Source organism: Lepidochelys kempii, chromosome 1, assembly GCF_965140285.1.
Source record: "Lepidochelys kempii isolate rLepKem1 chromosome 1, rLepKem1.hap1, whole genome shotgun sequence".
Taxonomy (NCBI): domain Eukaryota; kingdom Metazoa; phylum Chordata; order Testudines; family Cheloniidae; genus Lepidochelys; species Lepidochelys kempii.
The window spans coordinates 109,724,824-109,747,687 of record NC_136380.1 but is presented as its reverse complement, the minus strand read 5'-3'; the positions used below and the strand labels follow the sequence as shown (position 1 = coordinate 109,747,687).

The following is a 22,864-nucleotide window of genomic DNA, read 5'->3' as shown; positions in this document are numbered from 1 at the left end:
CATAACAGAGGCAGCAAAATAGGTTCATGTCCCAAAATTATTTAGCTTAATAAAGAATCAATACTGTGTACACCTAGTCTGAGAAAAAAACATGTTTGTAATTCTGTTATCGCATCCCCGCTCTCTCCCCACTTTTGCCTATTGGATTATTCCCATCTGTTATAACCAAGGGACTATCTTTTCACTACGTGTTTGTAGAACACCTACCAAATGGGGCCCCTGTTCCCTGACTGGGGCTTGTAAGTATTACAGTACTACAAATAACAAAGAATAGTAATAATTAGAAACTACAGGAATGCCAGAAGGATCTAACAAAAAGTAGGAATTGGGGCGACACAAAGGAATTCAAAGAGATAAGTGCAAGGTAAAACTTGTAGCAGGTGTAGCATGAACAATTTAAACCATACAATGGGTTCTGATTAAGTATTAATCACTCTGAAATTATTATGGATAGTTCAATGAGGATTTTTGCTGGATGCACGGCGCTGATCAAGAAGTGAACAAAAGTTTAGTATGAAAAAGATGGAAAGTAATGTGATAAGCAATAGAAGACTACATGATATATATAAACAGTACATCTTCACCTTAAACTGAATATTACATTCAGTTTAGTGAATCTACATCTATACTCTTCAGACAAAAATCAATCATCTAAAAGGACACAAAAGAGATAGACAATATCCAAAGTATGCACGGTAGAGATTCCATGCATGAAGAAACTAAATACATTACAATTATTTAATTTGGAAGGTGGAACACTAAGGGGAGCTGTGGCAGAGGTGTAGAAAACTATTATATTTATAAAATGGAAAGAAAGCACTCATTTTAGTGAATGAACATTAGAAATTTGTAATGAATATCTTCCTGAAAGCCCACTTCTTACTTTTCTGCTATACCTATGAATAACCCAAGTCCTCTACTTATTTTATTTATTTATCTTATGAGCAAACTGCTTATTTATAGGGCTGTCTGTTAATCACAGTTAACTCACACAATTAACTAAAAAAAAATTAAACGTGATTAATCACAGTTTTAATCACACTGTTAAACAGAATGCCAATTGAAATTTATTAAATATTTTTAGATGTTTTTCTACATTTTCAAATATATTGATTTCAATTACAACACAAAATACAAAGTGTACAGTGCTTACTTTATATTATTATTTTTATTACTTATATTCGCACTAAAAATTATAAACAAAAGAAATAGTATTTTTCAATTCACCTCATACAAGTACTGTAATGCAATCTCTTTACCATGAAAGTGCAACTTATAAATGTAGATTTTTTTTGTTACATAACTGCTCTCAAAAACAAAACACTGTAAAACTTTAGAGCCTACAAATCCACTCAGTCCTACTTTTTGTCAGCCAATCGCTAAGACAAACAAGTTTGTTTACATTTACAGGAGATAATGCTGCCCACTTCCTATTTACAATGTCACCAGAAAGTGAGAACAGGAATTCACGTGGGACTTTTGTAGCTGGCATTGCTAGGTATTTACTTGTCAGATATGCCAAACATTCATATGCCCCTTCATGATTTGGCCACCATTCCAAAGGACATGCTTCCATGCTGATGGCGGATTCTGCTCGATAACAATCCAAAGCAGTGCAGACTGATGCATGTTCATTCACTCTTCTGGGAATGGAGCCTGCCACCCCGGGCATGAGCTGCCTGCTGCCCTTAGTGTAAGCAGAGACAGGGTGGGCTCCACCCTGACATCTGGTGGTGAGGTGTGGCAAGTTGTGGAAAAGAACTTCAGGGGCTGATCTCATTTGCATAGGCACAACCACCCCGCCTAGAATGAGGCCATAACTGCCCAAATCGTCACTTTGGCTGCTGTGGGATCCCCAGTGTCTCTGTTATTGGGGCGGGAAGAATAAATTGTTAGTACCCTGATTATGGGAACTGTGCTTGGAACTGTACTTGGCCTTTTTGTTATGATGGAGGACTCACCATCAACTGAGTAGCACTCACTAGGCAAGGGACATGGGTTCCAAAACTCTGTGAATTGAGAGAGACTTGAGACAGGTATTAGTGCCTGGTGGTGTAGGCCCCTTTTGTGAGGGCCTGAAGCACCAATTGCACCTCTGTCTCTCTCCACTGTGGAATGTCAGAGCTAATTTTGGGTCTATTAAGAGTTTTGTTACAGGTATTGTGCTGAATTCACTTCAGCCTTATAGTGCACCAGCACTAAGGCTCCCACTACTATGAGCTGAAATCACTGAGCACTGTGTCAAGTAGGGGGGGAGCCAGAAGTTCTAGTGTGCAGTGGAGCCGGTCGTGAGACAGCAGTGTGTTCGTGAGACGGCGAGCTGTCCGGAGCCGGTCGTGAGACAGCGGTGTGTTCGTGAGACGGCGAGCTGTCTGGAGCCGGTCGTGAGACAGCGGTGTGTTCATGAGACGGCGAGCTGAGCGGAGCCGGTCGTGAGACGGTGAGCTGTGCAGAGCGGAGCCGGTCGTGGTGGAGCGGAGCAGAGCCCTGTGGGGCAGTCAGCTTCAGGACACGTAAGGTGCCCCTTACCTCTTTCCCCCACACCCAGGCACATTTTAGCCAGATTGGGGAGTAACACTCTGCAGGTGAACTTTTGAACTCCGGGGCTGGACTTTTTTTGGACTTTGGGCGATTTGTGGATTGCTGGACTCAAGAGACGTTTGGGTTCTGGGACTCAAGAGCCTGAGGGAAAGGATGTGGCCCAAATTTTCTGGGGTGGGTCAGTGTTCATGGTTTGGTTAATGAACACTAGTTGTGGTGTTTCCCCAATTTAATGCTGATGTTGTTTGCCTCATGTTATTAAAGATTCTCTACTACACCAAGACTCTGTGCTTGCGAGAGGGGAAGTATTGCCTCCTTGAGGCGCCCAGGGGGTGTGTAAGATTTTCCCAGGTCACTGGGTGGGGGCTCGAGCCAGTTTTGCATTTGCTTTAATGAGAGGGAACCCCTGTGTATTGAACCCGGCCCTTGCTGCTATCAACTTGGCCTGGCAGAAGGGTTACATTTGTAAGCCACTTTCTTCCCTGGATGGGAGGAAGTTTGTGGCCAGGGCCTGTTATGTGACTCCCCTGGAGAAGGGGAGCACAGCAAAAAAAGTTTGGGAGCCTCAGCTCTACGGTAACTATGGTAGCTGTATTAGCCTCCTGCCTGCGCTCTGCAGGGATCAATGCTTATGAATCTACACAGTGGTAGATACTCCAGCATGGCACCCCCAGGCTTTCCCAGTCCACCAGTGACTGCTGCACAGAGTCATGTAGGGAGCACTCCACGGAGCTGAGCTGTAGAGACACCCTCCACCACCAGGGAGGAGGAAGCAGCACCTGCTTCCTGGAAGGTTTCGGAAAAGAATTAGAGTCTTGCAGTATAGTAATAATAATAGCATCTGCAGCTACAGTTAAAGTGCCAGAGCCTTGGCTGTTGTAAATCAGCAACATACAGCACCTGAAGGTCTGGTCCAAAAACTACAAGGGCTGTCCATCCTCTTGCCATTGACTTCAATGGGCTTTGAATCAGCCCTTATATGTGTAATTATTTTTTTTAAAATGTAGGTTGGGGTTTTCAGTGGGATACAAGATGGCTAGGCACCCAACTTCCACTGACTTTTCACAGGAATTGGGCACCAACTCCTTTAGGCTCCTTTGAAAAATCCCAGCCTAATTCATTAATTTTTACAAATAATGTACTTAACAATTAGTTCTCTTTTCAAATGAAGTGTCTTACCACATCTTATGGATAAAACTATATTGCATCTGTGGTGCTGTAGTTCTTTAGTACTGATTTTTAGTGACCTGGAAAGTATATAAGAACATGCGTGTACACAGAGTTTGCAGAGATACTGTGTGTATCAGACATGCAGCAATAACTGTGTGCTGCATACCTGCGTTTCTCTGTACGGGAAAACTCTGAAAATTTAGGCTCAAGCACAGCCAGTGTAGATAGCGAAAAACTAAGTTATAATAATATTAGTAAATTAGAGATAGACACTACCATTTCACTAAACACTCCAGAGCGATTCTGTGCCAGCCTTAAAAGATTGATTCCATGGGGCTTGCACAGAAATTGGACCAGTTTTTAATTTAATCTTTAATCTGATGCATGAAAATTATACTTTAACACTGACACAGCATCTTGAACTCACCTTGTTAATTTGCACCCATGCTAACATTAATCAATGTTCAGAAAAAACTCTATATACTGTGCAATAAGTAAAATACTGTGTTTCAATACCTGTTTCACAGCCTGATCCAAATCCCACTGAAGTCAATGGAAAGTGTCCCATTGACTTTAGTGGACTTTGGTTCAAGCCCTTAAACAACAGAATGAGCTAAAGATGCCATGACAGCTTTAGCTAATAACATATTTGTTTTCATTTGTTTCCATATATGTTCATATTATACACAAAGGTACATTAAAAGACTGTTATTTAAGTTGCAAAGTCAAGCTCTTGAAAGTTAGTAAATATAACATTTACAGTTGCCCATGCAACTTTAATTCTGCCCCATTGTGATTCCATCCTGTGTACTGAGGCAGGGGTCCTGTGAAAAAATTAGTATGTGATTGTATAATTCATGACTGTATCTTAATGCCTACACACAAGGGAGTCAAATTAAGGTTGCCCCGGCAACTTTTATCGTTGCATTTCCTAACTTTCAAATGTTTGACTTTGCAACCGAAATAACTTTTACATTGTAATTTTCTAGATGTATGGATTTTTTATTTTGCACAGCTGTCAGAAACCCCCACCCTGAATCATCAGCAGGGTCTGAATCCTAACATCCTTCAGCATTACAGCACAGACTGCTACGACTTGAGCTCTAAGGACTAACATTAGAAGCCAGCTGATAAAGGTTTATTTTTCCAGAGCTGGCAGGTGAGGAGCGAAGTTGATGGGTTGCTGCTCCAGGGGTGGTTGAAGGGAACCCAGCCTGTCTCTCCCAGACCAGAAGTTGAGGGAGCTCCAACCCCTTGTGGTGCTTCCATGGAGTGGGTGATAAATGGGGCAGTGGAGCCATGACTAAGGTGTTGGGGTTTATTGAGCAGGAGAGCCGAGCCCAGCTATCTTCCCTGCCGGCGCCTCTCCCCCCCCAACAACACCCTGGTGTTCCCTCTACTGTGTGTGCTGCTGCTGCTGCTTTGGTGGTGGCATGAGCCCAGCCTCAGAAGGTTCAATGATTTAGGCAGGCTGACAACATTTTTCTGAGGAACAGAAGGAGAGAAGGAAAATGGCAACTGTTAATATTTTATATCTCATACAAATCTGAATGGAATTCACAGGACAAAGAAAAGGCACTTCCGTAGCCTGGGGAGATTCCCCCTGCTGAAGAGTGGATTTGATTTAAATCAAATTGATTTAAATCATGGTTTAAATCACTAGTCATGAAGACTCGATTTAATCATGGTTTTCTACATAAAAGTGCATTCATGTTGGTTGTTATAACCTTAATACATATTCTTCACAACTCAGAGACAGATGTAGGTTTCATTTTTAGAAGATACACACTATACATTTTTAAACAGTGATTTATTTTGAAAACTTTTCAGATTAGTTTTACAGCTATATCAGAAAATGAATGATTACTTATTTCATATATCAAAGATAATTGAAGGAGATATTTATGAAGTCATTGGAAGGTGAACAATCTCCAATTCAACAGGTTAATCATTAATATTTGGAGGATTTTCTTGCCATGCTGTATTAGGAGGAGAACATCACCAGACAGACATTTACATTGTTTTATTTAACTAAAACAATAACGTTAAGGACTCTGGATTTTTTTCTTCAACAGCAAATATATAATATTTTAAGAAAACAAGCATATGTCCCTCACTTCTCACATTTATCTCCAGACTTCTTCTCCTTGTCCAGATCTATTCCACCCCCAACAATCTTCTATTAATTGAACTTTTTGAAACTTTGCACTTTTAGAGAGAGGTAAGGGATTGACTCTGTACATAAATTTGCAGAGGGACAGTAGAGTTGAGGTTTGTTATCTCTCACCTCTATATATTATTTATTTATTTTAAAACATTTTTGCCATTAACAAGCATATTACTTTTGGAGACACAAATCCACAGTTTGAGAACTGCAGAACTAAGCATCTCTGATCGTATCTTCTAGACTGAGCACTGAGTAGTGTGACAGGGTCGGGCCAGATGGCTATAGGAGAGTAACAGAAGGCAGATATATTAGCCCCATGCTAAGTAGGTCCCTTTTCCCTGGGTAAGGTAACAGGGAAGGTTCCAGAACAATTAGGAACCTTCTGGAGACAATTAAGGCAGGCTAATCAGGGCACCTGGGTTTTAAAAAGGAGCTCACTTCAGTTTGTGGTGTGCGTGTGAGGAGCTGGGAGCAGGAGGCACTAGGAGCTGAGGGTGAGAACGCGGACTATTGGAGGACTGAGGTGTACAAGCATTATCAGACACCAGGAGGAAGGTCCTATGGTGAGGATAAAGAAGATGTTGGGAGGAGGCCATGGGGAAGTAGCCCAGGGAGTTGTAGCTGTCACGCAGCTGTTCCAGGAGACACTCTAGACAGCTGCATTCCACAGGGCCCTGGGCTGGAACCCGGAGTAGAGGGCGGGCCCGGGTTCCCCCCAAATCCTCCCAACTCCTGGTCAGACACAGGAGGAGTCGACCTGGACAGTGGGTTCAGAAAAACGGCCAAGCTGAGGGCTGCCGTGAAGCTCCAAGGCGACCAAATCCACCAATAAGTGCAAGACCCACCAAGGTAGAGCAGGAACTTTGTCACAGTAGATAGAAAGATTAACCTAAATAATCTACACAGAAGCCTCTGGAACCCCATAAGATTGGATCCCTAATCCATGAACTATTGGAATTTATTTACAAAGCTTTTCTTAAACATTACATGAATATATTGTCTCATACTATAGAATTAGAATTTATAATCCCTATTCCATGATGAGATATCTTTGAACTATAATGTATCTTAATTAAAACTATCTTTAGATAGGTTTATTCCTCAAAAAGCATTTTATCAAAAAAATCCGATTTACATTTTAAAAAATCAGATTTTTTTTATTTAAAAAAAAAAATCATTGATTTTTATCGACCCTGCCCTACTGAACACCAAAGGCCTACTGCAAACACTGAAGATGTGAGAGCTTCTCAAAGGAAAGGTAACAAAACTCCTTTATAATGGAAAGTGTGACACAACCTAAATATAAGGGCCCTGCCAGTTCCCCTCATCATTATTATAACACCTTGTAGTTTGTATTTACTGCCTCATTGTTACTTTGGGACCTAACTTCCATTCAAATGAATTCCTATTTCCTCCCCTCAGGCACTTGAAAGTAAGGATTCTTTATTGTAATGGAAATATGTTATATAAACATGTTAGGGAATATCTCTGGCTTTGGGGTCAGAGATAATATTAGCATAACGGGTGTGCTCTGTGATTCTGGATCAGTGACATTTGCTGCAAAATTTCAAATTTTGAAAGAAGCAGCAAAATTCAACATTTTGGATGCAGAATTCTCCATTCTGCAGCAGCCAGGCACCGCACGTTTGGTTTTCCTTCTCCATGCCCCAGTCTGCCCGAAGTTGCCTCTTTGTCTCCAGGTTCCCTTGAAAGGAGGAGCCATTTGGATTATTAACCTATGCTCCCACTCTACTGGCCTTAAAAGGGTAGCCCGAAGGAAAAGGAGATTTCTTTCCAACCTTTGCAGCCATCAGTCTATACAGAGCAGGACAGATCCAGCACATCATACAGGTTGCTCTGAACAGCATTGGGGCACTGGAACCGCCGCTGTACTTCTCCAAAGAGGTATGGAGGGAACTATTCACGGTTCCATGGATCTTGTTAGTGAGCCCAGGATTGCCAAATCTGACCAGAAGCCAGGGAGCAGAGCTCCCTAGGGTGCCAGCTGGAGTACATTTCTGACCTATTGCCAACTCTCATGATTTTACCACAAGCCTCATGATATTTGGTGTTCTTCTTAAAGCCCCTGCTCCAGAACCAAGTGGCTGCATGAGCATCTCAACTTTCATTTTTTTTAAAAGTCATTTTTTTGGAGAAAAGCTTGAAAAATGTGACCTCTACAGGCTCAAAAGCCGGAAAGTAAATAAAAAGAACCCAAATTGTATTATTTTTGAAAATCTTAATTTTTAAGTCATTCTCGTGAGTTTCTGAGGCTTGATTTTTGAACATCTGACGTCTGCACACTGTGGTCTGCCCGCCAGTGAGTCAAGAAGCCAGGGCTGTAGGCTTCCTTAGGCAGCCAGAAAGCTGACACTGGCTCAAAGCTCCCTCTTTTCCTCTCACAGATGGAGGGTGTTCTGAATCTGAGCTGGGTAACACTGGGGCAACTGAGAACCCAGAAGCTAAGGAGAGAGGATCCCCTCTGTCCTCCTGGTAGGGAGAGGAGACGGCTGAACCAGGCTTGTCTGGAAAGCACTGTGGCAGCCAGGGTCCAGGGAAGCAATACGAATGAGAACAATACCAATAAAATAATTTCTCTCGCAGCACAGGCACCAGCTTCCTCCTTTCCCTGGGGGGCTCAACCCCAGCCCTCCCCACACCCCTTCCCCCAAGGCCCCGCCTCTGCCCTGCCTCTTCCTACCCCCACTCCGCTCCCACTCAGTTCCGCCCCTTCCCCAGAGCGCGCCCTGTCCCTGCTCCTCCCCTCCCCCACAGCGCCTCCTGCCCACCGTGGACCAGCTGATCGCAGCCAGGGGAAGGTGCTGGGTGGGAGGGGGAGGAATTGATCAGCAGGGCCGCCAGTGGATGGGAGGTCTTGGGGGTTGAGAGGGGGTGCTGGTTGCCTGTTGGGTGCAAAGCACCCACTATTTTTTTTCCGTGGTGTTCCAGGGCTGAAGCACCTACGAAGTCAGCACTTGTGTCTTGCAGTATTTGTCACAAAAGTATTTTCCCCACTCAGTATTTTCAGGGTTTGGGGAGGGGGTGTTCTCCATGACTCCCCAAGCCTCAACAGCCCTGATGTTACCCAGGAACCACACCCACCCTTTTTGAAAAGACCCATTTTTCAAAGAAGAGCCACCAAAGCCAGCTGGAAGCTCCCTTCTTCTCTGGTACACATTCAGTACTTCCTTGGCTGACGCCACAGTCGCCTAAGCCCGGGGAACCATGGAGAGGAGCCACTGTGGAAATGGCAATGTACCACCCCCTCTATCTGTGTCTGCTAGATTCTCATCCCCTCTAGCCACAGGGATGAAGGGGACAAAAAGGCTCTAAATGTGCTATGAATGAGTCCTTAACAACATCAAGCTGTCATTTTTGTTAGCCTTTGGAGCAGCTGTAAAACACAGGCAATAAAATACTTTCTGTAAATTATGTGGGCCACATTATGGCCAATGCAGAGAAAGTGGTAACAAGTGCACAAAGTACAGCAAAAGCAGAGCTAATCTGCACAGGGAATCCTAGTGCAGAGGCACAGATAACCTCCTTGGGAGGCTAGTAAGGACTATTGCCAGGAGAGAGACCATACGTGCAGAAATACGCAAACATGTCTCCTGTTTCCTAGGTCCAACCCTGCTATGTCTCTCAACTACTGTGCTAAGGGCCTGCAAAGTGTTTCTCTGTGGATTTCAGCGGGGGGGGGGGGGGGGGAAGGAGGACAGAATATCCTCTTGGTGCTAATCTGTATGGTACAGACCTCAGGTGGTGATAGTCTGATGCCCTGATCAATGTCACAGGGACCAACCGGCTACATTTTCTGTGCCCCCCACAATCTGCTCTCAGGTAGCACTATAAACTCACACTGTACACAACAGTACCAGGCTTCCCCACCAAAAATGTCATTGCTTTCTAGCTCAATACACCTCCAAATGCCATTCTCTTCTGATTCCTAACCACCTTCTCTTTCTTCCTCCCAAAGCCTCAAAACACTAGACTCTGTCCTCAGACTTGCGTAACTGACAGAAAAATGTGGCCCCAAGAATTCAGTGTGAAATCAGAGACAAATGATCGTTACCGGTTTCAAACATCATTCTCATTTTGCCAATCACAGTAGCTGCCTGCAAGGAGAACAGTTAAGGGAAAGCGGCTGTGCATGAATGCTTGGGTTCCCTTTATGGGAAGTGATTGTGCATAAATGCTTGTGCTCCAATTAAATGGACACCCAGTGCTACGTTTGTTTTCTATGGGTCATTAGCAAATTAAATTATTTTTGTTCGAAAATTAAAACTCGAGACATTTATTTAGGCCAGAGACCTCACTCCTAAAGGGATTAGGAGGACTCAAATGTATTGGGCCCCTCAATCCTGATATTATCCCTTTAAATAACCAGATTAATTTTACTTTGGTGTCCAAGCTTTCCCATGTAGAAAATAAATTCTTATGAGTATAAATTTCCCTTGAGTCTCAACCAGCAAAAAAGTGGCTATCTATTCTTCCTAAACCTGACTCCGCTCTTCCCAAGATATGGTTGATGCAGAAACAGAAAGGGAAAGTGGCAAAGGTGGCTTCAAGTTATCTTTGCACCTCCTGTATTCTGTCATAGCCATACCCCTTCTCTCCCCAGCATGCCTCCTATTCAAAGGACTTCAAAGAGCCACCCCACTTGTGAAACCTCATTACACAGAATCATAGAAATGTAGGACTAGAGGGGACCTCGACAAGTCATCTAGTCCAGTACCCTTCACTGACACAGGACTAAATATTACCTAGACTATCCCTGACAGATGTTTGTCTCACCTGTTCTTAAAATCCGCCAATGACAGAAATTCCACAACCTCCCTAGGTAATTTGTACCAGTGATCAATTACCTTTGCCGTTAGGAAGTTTTTCGTAATGTGTAACCTAAGTCTCCCTTGCTGCAATTTAAGACAGTTATTTCTTGTCCTGTCCTCAGTAGATATAGAGAACAATTTATCATCTTCTTATTATAACAAACTTTTATGTACTCGAAGACTGTTTTCATGTCCCCTCTCAGTCGTCTCTTCTCCAAGCTAAACAAACCCAATTTTTTCAACCTTTCCTCATAGGTCATATTTTCTAGACCTTTAATCATTTTTGTTGCTCTTCTCTGGACTTTCTCCAGTTTATCCACATCTTTCTCAAAGTGTGGTGCCCTAAACTGGACACAGTACTCCAGGTGAGGCCTTATCAGTGCTGAGTGGAATGGAAGTATTACCTCCCATGTCTTGCTTACAACACTAATACATCCCAGAATGATGTTCACTTTTTTTGCAACAGTACTATGTCGTTGCCTCATATTTAATTTGTTATCCACTATACTGCCCAGATCTTTTTCTGCAGCACTCCTTCCTAAGCAGTCATTTCCTATTTTGTATTTGTGCAATTGACTTTCCTTCCCAAGTAAAGTACTTTGTGTTTGTCCTTATTGAATTTCATCCTATTTATTTCAGACCATTTCTCCAACTTGTCAAGATAATTTTGAATTCTAATCCTGTCCTTCAAATGCTTGCACCCTCTCCCAGCTTGGTAATGTCCACAAACTTTATAAGTGTATTCTCTATGCCATTATCCAAATCATTTATGAAGATACTGAGTAGAACCGGGCAAAGGACATATCCCTGCAGGATTCCACTCAATGTACCCTTCAAGTGTGACTGTGAATCATTGATAACTACTCTCTGAGTACAATTTTCAAATCAGTTGTGCATCTACCTTATAGTAGGCTCATCTAGGCTACATTTCTCTAGTTGGCTTATGTGAGACAGTATCAAAAGCCTTACTGAAGTCGTGATATATCACATCCACTGCTTCTCACCATCTTCTTTACCCTGTCAACGAAGGATATTAGGTTGGTTTGACAAGATTTGTTCTTGACAAATCCATGTTGACTATTACTTATCAACTTATTATCTTCTAGATGATTACGAATTTGATTGTTTATTTGCTCTTTTATCTTTCCAGATACCAAAGTTAGACTGGTCTATAATTCCCTGGGTTGTCCTTATTCCCTTTTTTATAGGTAGGGTGCTATATTTGCCCTTTTCCAGTCCTTTGTGATCTCTCCTGTCCTCCATGAGTTCTCAGATATAATAGCTAATGGCTCAGAGATCTCCTTTTCAGCCAATTCCTTAACTATTCTAGAGTATATTTCTTCAAGCCCTGGCAACTTGAAGACATCTAATTTGTCTAAGCAATTCTTAACTTGTTCTTTCCCTATTTTTGCCTCATATCCTACCCCATTTACATTGATGTTCACTATGTTAGTTTTCCTATCACTGCCAACCTTTTTGATGAAAACTGAAACAAAAAAGGAATTTAACACTTCGGCCATTGCTGTGTTTTCTATTATCGTTTTTCCCTCCTCATTGAATAATGGTCCTACTCTGTCTTGGTCTTCCTCTTGCTTCTAATGTATTTGTAAAATATTTCTTGTTACCCTTTATGTCCCTAGCTAGTTTAATCATGTTTTGTACGTTGGCCTTTCTAATTTTGTCTCTACATGCTTGTGGTGTTGTGTTTTTTTTATATTCATCCTTCGTAATTTGACCTAGTTTCCACTTTTTTGTATGACTTTTTGAGTTTCAGTTTGTTGAAGAACTCCTTGTTAAGCCAGGGTGGTCTCTTAACATATTTCCTATCTTTCCTACGCATTGGGATAGTTTGCTCTTGTACCCTTAATGTTTCTTTAAAAAACTGTCAACTTTTCTGAACTCTTTTTTCCCTTAGACTTGCTTCCCATGGGCTCTCAATGACCAATTCTCTGAATTTGCTAAAGCCTTCCTTCTTGAAGTCCTTTATTCTACTGTTTCCCCTCCTTCCATTCCTTAGAATCATGAACTCTTATCATTTCAAGATCATTTTCACTCAAGCTGCCTTCCACCTTCAAATTCTCAACCAATTCCTCCCTATGTGTCAGAATCAAATCTAGAGCCTCTCTACCTTTTCTAATAAAAAGTTGTCTCCAATGCATTCCAAGAACTTGTTGGATACGTTGTGCCCTTCTGTATTATTTTCCCAACAGATGTCTGGGTAGTTGAAGTCCCCCATCAATACCAAGTCCTGTGCTTTGGATGATTCTGTTAGTTGTGGAGGAGCACAATAAAGGTGTCAGGTCACAATGAGGAATCCCTGTGTCTTTTCCTCAGCATGACAGTTAGCTGAATAAGAGTCTCTTTGGAATAATGCTCTTTATAAATAGGCACAACAGACTACAAGTGAAAGTACAAGAAAACTTAGTGGAGTATGACAAGGAACGTTCCCACTTTAGTTTTAATCCTTATATACAGTATCAAAAGTGGGTCAACTGGTCTGAGACGGAGCAACTTATTTGGAAAACGGTCCACATAATGAAAGGTATCTCCACTGCAACTTTTATGAACAGTTCCCTCCCTCCTACTATCAGTATAATTCTAATTTAAAATACATGGTTGAAATGCTGTAATTTGAAGCCATGGCTTTTCAGTCAAACAATTGCTAACATTGATGGTGATGCATGTGAAAAGATCCCTACTCTTTCAAAGAGAATAACTCCCCAATATAAACATATGTGCTCCAAAAAGCTTGTAACAATTTTCTTTTAAGAACTGTTTTTTCTTTCATTCATTTCCCATATTCAAGTCAAAGCTTTCAGCAGAACCAGCACACACTTTTCTGTTTAGCATTGACACGTTTTGTTCTGAAATGCAGGGAGGACCGTGATCTGACATGAAAGCTTAAAAATAAGAGACACCATCAATAGTAACAATGCTTTCCTAATTTTTTCAATGTACACTTCTTGAAATCTGGTAAGTTTACAATCTTCTTGTGTTGAAAACAGAATATAGTTTTAATGTGAAAATAATTTAACCATAACTTTCTGAAAGGAAACTCTACTTGTTATTCTCTCTATGATGTGGTATATTTACTGTAAACAAAAAGGTCAGGCCACCTACTATCAAAATCCATTGACTTGTTTCTCTACTTAAGACAAACCTGTTTTTTGAGCTTTTTGCCTTTTAATGGGCACACTGCCTTTGTTTATTATACTTCTGTTTTCACTAATTTTTATTATGGTGCCCAAAGGCCTTAAAAGCAGGGCATTAAAAAAGTATTAATATGGTTCTATGTAATTTTCTCTTCAATCCCTCTCCCCAGGCAGATGTCTTCTAAACACATACTATTTTCTAAAAGCATTTTCTAAAAAGCAGCTGATTAACAAACATTCTATTTAGATCCTCTCCGGCTGATCTGTCATTTATTTTCCATACGTCCCATCTGTTTTTAATTACGAGGGGTATTTGCATGAAAATGAGGTCTGTGTTTCTTAGTAGTCTGTTCATATTGTTTATGCCTAGTGAGTCACAATCCTAACTCTTTGGGGAAGTGAAAGAGTCTTAGGCCTTTTCTACACTACAGAGTTTTGTTAATGCAAGTTAAGCAGACGATCAAAAAACATAATTCAATCGTTTGTGTATGTTCACACAATGCTTCTTCTGTCGGTGGAGCACGCCCACAATTGGTGCTCTAGCATCGACAGAGAGAGCAGTGCACTGTGGGTATTTATCTCACTGTGCTACTCACCACCTTCTGCAGCCTGGAGTTGTGGGAAGGCAGAATGGATTTCAGTGCATCATGGGTGAGGGCTCAATGTCCCATGATGCAGTTTTTTTCCATCCCATGATTCCCTGGGCTTCCGACTGTGTTTCATAGCATTTTTCAACAGCCCCTGTTTACTGTGCGCCCACCTTCTCTGTCTGAAAGGATAGATCCTGCACTGCTCTCTGCTATTGTGGTCACTGTTATGAACACATCATGGCTGGTCATGAGGACTGAATCCGTCTAACCTGCTGTGTGCCATTGAAAGAAACACCACCAGAGTACTTTTGGCATTCACGGAGAAGCTGCACATAGTGGACCATCGCTTTTGGGCTTGGGAAACAAGCACTGAGTGGTGGGATCGCATCATTGTGCAGGTCTGGGGTGATGAACAATGGCTGCAGAACTTTCAGATGCAGAAAGCCACCTTCTTGGAACTGTGTGTGGTGCTCACACTGGCACTGCGGCGCAAGAACATCAAAATGAGAGCTGCTTTCTTGGTGAAGAAGTGTGTGGCGACCGCTGTGTGGAAGCTGGCGACTCCAAAAGTGCTACTGGTCGGTCACGCATCAGTTTAGAGCTGGGAAGTCCACCATTGGGGCTGCATTAAGGCAAGTGTGCAGGGCCACTAATCATATCCTGCTACGAAGAACTTTGGCTCTTGGCAATTTGCATGAAATGGTGGATGGCTTTGCAGAAATGGGTTTCCCTAACTGCGGAGGGGAGACAGATGGCACACGTATTCTAATTTTGACACTGGACCACCTTGCGACGGAATACATCAACAGGAATGAGTACTTCTCCATAGTGTTGCAGGCGCTTGTTCATCACCGTGAGCATTTTACTGACATTAACGTGGAGTGGTCAGGGAAGGTGCACGATGCATGCATCTTCAGGAACACTGGCCTGTACAGAAAGCTGGAAGCAGGGACTTTCTTTCCAGACCAGAAGATTCCAATGGACGATATTGAAATGTCCATGGTGATCCTGGGAGACGCAGCCTACCCCTTACTCCAATGGCTCATGAAGCCTTACACGGGAAGCCTAGACAGCAGCAACTAGGAGTGCTTCAATAATAGGCTGAGCAGGTGCAGAATGACCATAGAATGTGTCTTTGGCAGATTAAAAGCACACTGGCGCTGCCTTTATGGCAGGTTAGACCTAAACGAGGAAAATATTCCCATGGTCATAGCAGCCTGCTGTGTGTTCCATAATACTTGTGAAGCTAAGGCTGAGAAATTTCCCCCGGGGTAGAGCGTGGAAGCGGATCACCTGGTGGCTAATTTTGAGCTGCCAGATATCAGAGCTATTAGAGGGGCACAAGAGGGGTCTATTTGAAAGAGGGAGGCTTTGAGGCACCATTTTGACAATCAGCTCCAGTAATGAGTCATTCTATACCGCACTCTGCCATGCTTTGTTAACTTGCCGCCTTGCATGAAAATTTTTACTCAGCAAATTGTCAAATTGCCACTGTGTATTCATTCCAGCAGCAATCACTGTGTTTTGGAGACAAATAAAGATTGGTTATCGTTCAGCAAGTTTGTTTTTATTAAATACCAATAAACAACACACAAAAAAAGCTTGGTAGGAAGGGAGATAACAATGAAGGGCAGTGTAGGCTCTCATAGCTGTGTGTAAGTCCAGCAATCATTTTGGAAGCTGTTCAAAGAGGTGGAGGGACCAGGGTACCAAGATGGGCTGGGAAGTTGCAAGGAATGTGTGGGAGGAGTTTGGGGAGGGCATGGCAAGCAGTTCTGTATCATCTGCAGGGGGGTCGAGCACACTAATTCTGCCTGCAGTGTGATTAGGAACTTCGACATCTCTGTTTGCTCCTCCATCACTTTTATCATCTGCTCCTGGCCCATTAAAATTCACTCCTGGCTCTCCTTTCTGTCCTGCTCGTCTATTTTATAATTTTCTTTTAAAGTCTCTCTCCACTCCCTGTGTTCTTGTTTTTCGGCCTCTGAAGATTGGAGCACCTCTCAAAACATGTCCTCCTTGCACCTCCTTGATTGCTTCCTTATCTGGCAGAGGTGCTCCGCTGGTGTGTAGTGGGTTCCACTGAAGTCCACATCTGCAGAAGCACAAGAAACAAGAAACAGAAGCATGAATTTTAGTGCACACACCACATTGACTCATTATAGTAAAATGCACCTTTTAAAAAATACGAATCAGTTTCTCACTGTCTCTTGGCAAGCATACACCTTGGTGAACACCTTAAATATGGTGAGTTCAGCCCAGGGCGGGGGGAGGGGGAGGCGCTTAAGATGGGGCAAAGGGTCTTGGTGTTTTTTTAAGGGGATCACTACAGGTGACTAGGGACAATATTGTAAATTCTGCTGCCATTTTCACAGGCAGGGGTCACTGAAGACGGTATTTCACTCCTGAGGGTAAGGAAGGATGCAAGGGTGCATCTCTTGCATGAGTGTGGCTTCAGACCAGATCCCTATGCTGCTCGCCTGTGTGCCACTTTGGTTACCGCACAAGTGATTGCCGATTGGCAAGGGAAAGTTTCCTACAATTGGGGAAGGAACAAAGCAGCTCTGCCAAGGAACCTTCAGCAGAGGATTAGCGAGTACCTCCAGGGAAGTTTCCTAGAGATCTCTCTGGAGGATTCCCATGCAATCTCAGTGTGCATTAACACGCTGTTCCACCACACTGCTAAGCTACACAGGGGAACATGAAGCACAGACCAACACAGCTAGTCTTGTACGTTTATATCCCTTGACCCATTTCTAGCATATAACAAAGCAAAGGACAACTCTATTTCATATAACCGAGCAGCAACAACTCAAAAAGGTCACTTACCAGAGCTCCCCTCTCCTGCATCATGCACGCCAGAGACAGACTGCTGGGACTGGCTAGACCCCTCCGGAGTGGAAAAGAGTTCCTGACTCGCCACGCCACTGGATGACCCTTCCGGGTGCTCCATGTCGTCTTCCAACTCGACCTCCTTGTCCACCACTTCCTCATCGGAGTTGAGTCCACTGTCTCCAGCCCCACAAAGTATCCACAGGGCTCTTGGTGGTGAAAATGGGGTCACCACCGAGGATGGCATCCCATTCCTTATAGAAGCGGCAAATCTTTGGCCCAGCACCGGAGTGACGGTTTGACTCCCTTGCCTACTGGTACGCCTGCCTCAGCTCCTTTATCTTTGCACGACATTGATGTGTGTCCCATTTGTAGCTCTTATCCAACATGCCACAAGAAATCTGACTGTAGGTATCAAAGTTCCTACAGCTAGAGTGGAGCTGGGACTGCACAGCCTCCTCTCCCCACAGCGCCAGCAGATCTAACAACTCAGGTGTGCGCCAAATGGGAGAGCGTTTGCTGCAGGGAGTCGCCATGGCCAGCTGGGAAGATGAGATGTGAGCTGTCCATGCCAAACAAACAGGAAGTGGAATTTCAAAAATTCCCTGGACTTTAATGCCTGTGTACCTGGGTGCAGGGCAGCGGAGTTCTAACTGCTGACCAGAGCAGTCAATATGGAACACCCTCAAGGAGGCCATTTACAGCAACATAACCAAGCTCAGTGTTTACACTGAGCCTCTGTCGATATAACTTTGCCACCAAAAGCTTTATGCCTCTCATCAAGGTGGTTTTATTTTTGTCGGCAAAGCAGGAGGGTTTTGTCAGTGGAAGGAGCACTGTAGTGTGTACACATCCACTGTTTTGTCGATGGAAGCTGACTTCTGTCGACAAAACTCTGTAGTGTAGACATGCCCTTAATTTATGGGCCCAATCCTACATTTCTTGGGCCCCCAAAATGCCCATTTAAATCAGTAGGCTTTTGGGTGCCAAGGAGTAAATTACCAAGGGCCAGATCTGAAAAGAACTCTGTATGTGTCTGGTGCTATATTAATTACTGTTAGTAGTAGTAATAATGTTGCAAACAGAATGATAACAGGAGAAGAACATCAACTCTTAAAAACAATTATTCTGTTCTCTTGCAGATGGTTCTAGTAAAAAAAAAAAAAAGAATGTGAATTAGAGAAAATGGAGCCAATCCTACATTTCTTGTGCACCACAACTCCTATTGCTGGCAATGTGTGATATGTGTTCGGAATTTAAACAGAATCTTTAAAATGTTGACATGGAGCATTAGTAAAGTGTTTTGAGTGTAGTTTTTTGGATATGCAAGTACAGTATGAGTGAAAATCATCCCTTCCCCCATAATGAATAAATTAATGGGATTTATTCAGGAAAGTAACTGAGGATTAGGGGGAAACAATCCACACCCACCCCCAAAATGAGAAAACCACAGCTCCTATATGGCAGCTATTATAGCCAATGAATTGAAACTGCTATACAACCCCCTAAACCAGTTGTTTTCAACCTTTTTTTCATTTGAGGACCCCTAAAAAATTTTGAATGGAGGTGCAGACCCCGGTGGAAATCTTAGACATAGTCTCTGGACCCCGCCGTGGTTTGCAGACCACAGCTTGAAAACCACTGCCCTACACAGTGGCTCCAAGCCACTAGATCTATCAACGTGTGGGTCCAATAGGCTCTTCCTGAGTCCCCCCCTTAGCAGAGACCTAGTCACCGCTATTTCAGAGCTCCCTGCGCAGCACACAGGGAATGTGAATGGCCCTCTATGCAGTTGACCAAGTACTGTGCCTTACTGCACAGCCCTACTGCAGAGCTTAAGTGTGATGGAGAGCCTTGAATGGGCCCTCCATGGGGGAGTGAGTTTCGTCCTGTCTGAACACTTGTGTGACGTTGTTGGTTCAAGTTACTCTGGCACCTGGTATAAAAATGGCAGATAGTCTGTCATTTGCGTGAACAGTTCAATCCCCAATTCTGTGGCACTCGTGTAGAATTCATGCACTCTCTGAAGATATTTTTCTCTTCCATTCCGCTTTCTTAATTATTATTATTTATATTACAGTAGCATCTAATGGCCCCAGTTAAGTTCAGGGTCCCATTGTGCGAGGCTCTGTATATACATATAGTAAGAGATAGTCCGTGCCTCAAAGAATCTAAAGCTTTGACCCAGCAAAGACTTACTCTGGGATTACGCACAGTGTGGAAAATTAAACCAGGGGTGAATCTCTGCAGCATTGGATCCTACACAGACAAGATACGGGGTTGGAGAAAGGAAGTACTATCCCCTACATTTTACAGATGGGCAACTGAGGCACAGAGCAATTAGCTCGCTGATGTGCTGTGACCATTCCTTATCACATTGCTCATGTGCATCTCATTGATATTTTGTGCTTCAGCCCTCTGTTTGTCACTTCCCCTTGTTGCCACGTCTCATCGTTAGATTGCATATGCTTTGAATCAGAGATCAAACATTTTTTGGTTATGTGTACAGTGCCTAGCACAATGGGACCTAATCCCTGATTGGGGCTCCTGGGCACCACTGCAATGGCAATGCAAATAAAGAATAATAGTAATCTGTAGCAGAGACAAGACTTGACCTCAGATCTCTTCTATTTTAGTCCAGTGCCTTGACTACTAGACCATTCCGCCTCATTTATCATACTGTATTTTAAAATACAGGGGTTTCCCATTGGCCCACCAAACACTCTTCATCATTCTTTTCCTCATTATCTTGTATGGTATAAAAGCAAAGCTTTAACATAAGTGCTGATATGTATATCACAGTTTGCATATGTGCTCTGTAGAAAAAATAATATATATAATACCATGTCCATACAAACACTAATTCCTCTAATATTCTGAATACAAATTGGTAAATAAAGCCCCAATGTTTCAATTTGAACATTCCAAATACTGTAGCCTCTTTTGGGCATGGCATAAATCCTCTCTATTTGGAATACTAGAGAAATTATTGTATATACGTGTACATGGTGCATGAAAGTTACAGGATTTCACACCATATGTTTGTATTTTCCATACAACACAAAGCAAAACTGTAATGCCATTTTCATGTCACTCTGAAAAAAGTACGATCTTCTGAGTGATAGGTAAACAATAAAAGGCCCAAACAATACAAAAACAAACAGTCCTCATGAAAACTATTTCTAGTATTTAAAACCATTCCTCTACTGTTTACTGAGACGGGGTCACATTGCATCCTGTGCCGTTTGAAACATTTTTAGTATTCCAGATGTTATATGGACTGGTTTTGGAATGTCCTGAAGGAAGACTGAAACGGACACATTGGATTCTGCATACGTTTCTCCTTCACATACAGCTAGGATTTTAATATGAAGAGGCATTTTCTCCCCTATAAAATAATCTCACAAAAATTGTGAAACACAAAAAACCCAAAAACCTATGTACCCAGCTCACCATTTGAACACACACTGCTTGTTATCTCATCCACTCTCCCTGCTTATATTCACCTCTACTTAGGCCCCAATCCTGCCGTCGGGCGGATCCCTGTGCCTGCACAGAACCACTGGGGCTCCATTCAGGTGCACCCACAGAAATAAAATCAGGGCTTCTAACCGTAAATTATGCAGGACAAGGACTCTCTTCACAGCACCTCGCCCACTGATGGTACTCCAGAACCAATAATGATGACCACGGCGTATATTTAATACACTCTGCTTTATTATTTTCCGAAATAACCTCATGTCACCTGGTTCCTGCAGGAGGCTGCCTGATTGGGAAATTGTTTTTATCTGGCCATTTTAATAAACCAGTTCTGAGGCGACCACATAACAGCCACATACAAATAACCTCATTCCTACCCACGGGGCAGAATCTCCTCTTCTCCCGCACACGGGGGTGTGGGTGTGGGTGTGGGTGTGATTCCACAGCGCTGGACTAGCCCAGGCTCCTGTCCCTTTAAAAGTGACCTACGAGAGTCCAGGCTTCCTGGAAACTCTGTGCCTGCCTGCGGCCCCGCCTCTGCCCCAGCCCCGGGCAATGGCGCCTTCGCAGCGCTCCTGGCGGGAGGAGGTTGCCGTGCGGCTGGCTGGGGGAGGCGGCCGCATGCAGGGGGAAAGGCCGCCCGTTCCCTCTGGCGCTGCCCGTGCTCTCAAGGGTGGGGTGAGGGGGGATCAGTGCAACAAAGGAAAGCGCGTACAGCTAGTCCCGGCTCGGTTCGCTCCCCGGCCGGGGAGAGGGGAACCAGGGCGGGGACGTGTCTTCTCGGCTTCATCAGCCCATGTGGCCGCGTGCAGGAAGCACCGCGCGCTCTCGGCTGCGGCGCTTAAGCTTTGCCCCCACCCCACCCCAGCCCAGCCGGGCGCCCCCTTCCTCCCCACGGAGCGGGCGGCGGTAGCGTCAGAGGGCCGGGTCCGCACCCTCGGCTTGTGCCGGCAGCGGCTCAGCTGCCGGGGGAGCCGGGCTGCCGCGGACACCCGGCAGGGTGGATGCATTATTCAGCACACGGTGCATTGCGAGCTGCGGGAGCCGAGCTCCTGGGGGACTGTGCATGGGGCGGGTGTGGGTGGGTGTGTTCTCGGGTCCAAACGCCCGCCAAGGCTGGGTGGGGGTGGGATTCAGGGGCAGAGGAACATGCACTTACTTTATCTATGGTGCCCGGGAGCAGGCGGTCCAGCAGCCGGCACAGCACCACCCCGTCTTTCAGAGACGACTGCAAAAACCCCTCGGGGTCCGAGATGGTCTTTTTGGGCGACTCCAGCACGCCCAGGGTGATCAGCCATGTAACGGTCTGCTCCGCCGAGTTCATGGCTGCTGCCGCCGCCGCGCGGAGGGTAAATCCCAGCGAGCGGGGGGGAAGCAATCGCGCGCCGGAGGAGGCTGTATTTGGCCTGCGGGCCCCCCCCGCTAGGATCCCCCACCCCGGGCTTGGGGGGTTTCACATTGGAGCAGCAGAGGCCGGGGCCGCCGCTCCCTCCTCCCTCGCCATGGAGCTGCTGCAGATGACGACTCGCTTGGCCAAATCCAGTGGGTCCAGTTTCGCTCGCTCGCTCGCTCGCTCTCGTGCGTGTTGGCAGCTTGTCCACTGCCTTTTCATTACACACACATGAACCTGCAGCGCCTCCTCCCCCCGCCGCGGCGGCTGCCTCCGCATGACATCACTGACAGCCGGCGGAGAAGAAAAGACGCCAGGCCCCTGCTCGGCACGCAGACCTGCGGCGGAGCCCGCGCCCCTCCAGCGGGCACGGCTCGCGCGGGGCCCGGCGGCTGCGGCAGGCGGCTCTCCCCTTCGCGCCGCGCGCCGCTTGCTGGCCCCTCGGCGGGGAGCTGCTGTCTCCCAGAGCGTGGCATCTGCCGCACACGGGATGCAAACGCCAGCCTTGCAGCTATTGTATAAATGCGTCCTGCGTAGGTAATAGGGACCGTGTGTGTGTGTGTTTCTGTAGGATGGATTCACACATATTACGTGGGGATGTGTGTTCCCATGCATATACATATACATAGTTATACACATCCCCAGTAACCACGGTCAGGTTTAGGCAGACACTGGGAGACCATTTAAATCCCCCCCCTCTCCTCCCCTATATA

General features: G+C 44.6%; 1 protein-coding gene across 4 annotated transcripts in view; it reads right to left on the bottom strand.

Moving 5' to 3' along the window:
• The window catches only part of ARHGEF7 (Rho guanine nucleotide exchange factor 7), a 195,196-nt gene extending 172,657 nt beyond the window's left edge, over nucleotides 1-22,539 (bottom strand). For 2 of the 4 annotated variants that reach the window (XM_073349944.2, XM_073349954.2), the window contains exon 1: nucleotides 21,921-22,539. In XM_073349944.2, coding sequence (XP_073206045.1) covers nucleotides 21,921-22,085 — 165 coding nt within the window. In that variant the 5' untranslated portion in view covers nucleotides 22,086-22,539. The remainder of the gene's footprint in view (nucleotides 1-21,920) is intronic. The other 2 variants (XM_073349964.2, XM_073349973.2) reach the window with 1 other exon arrangement.
• Between the last annotated feature and the right edge of the window lie 325 nt (nucleotides 22,540-22,864).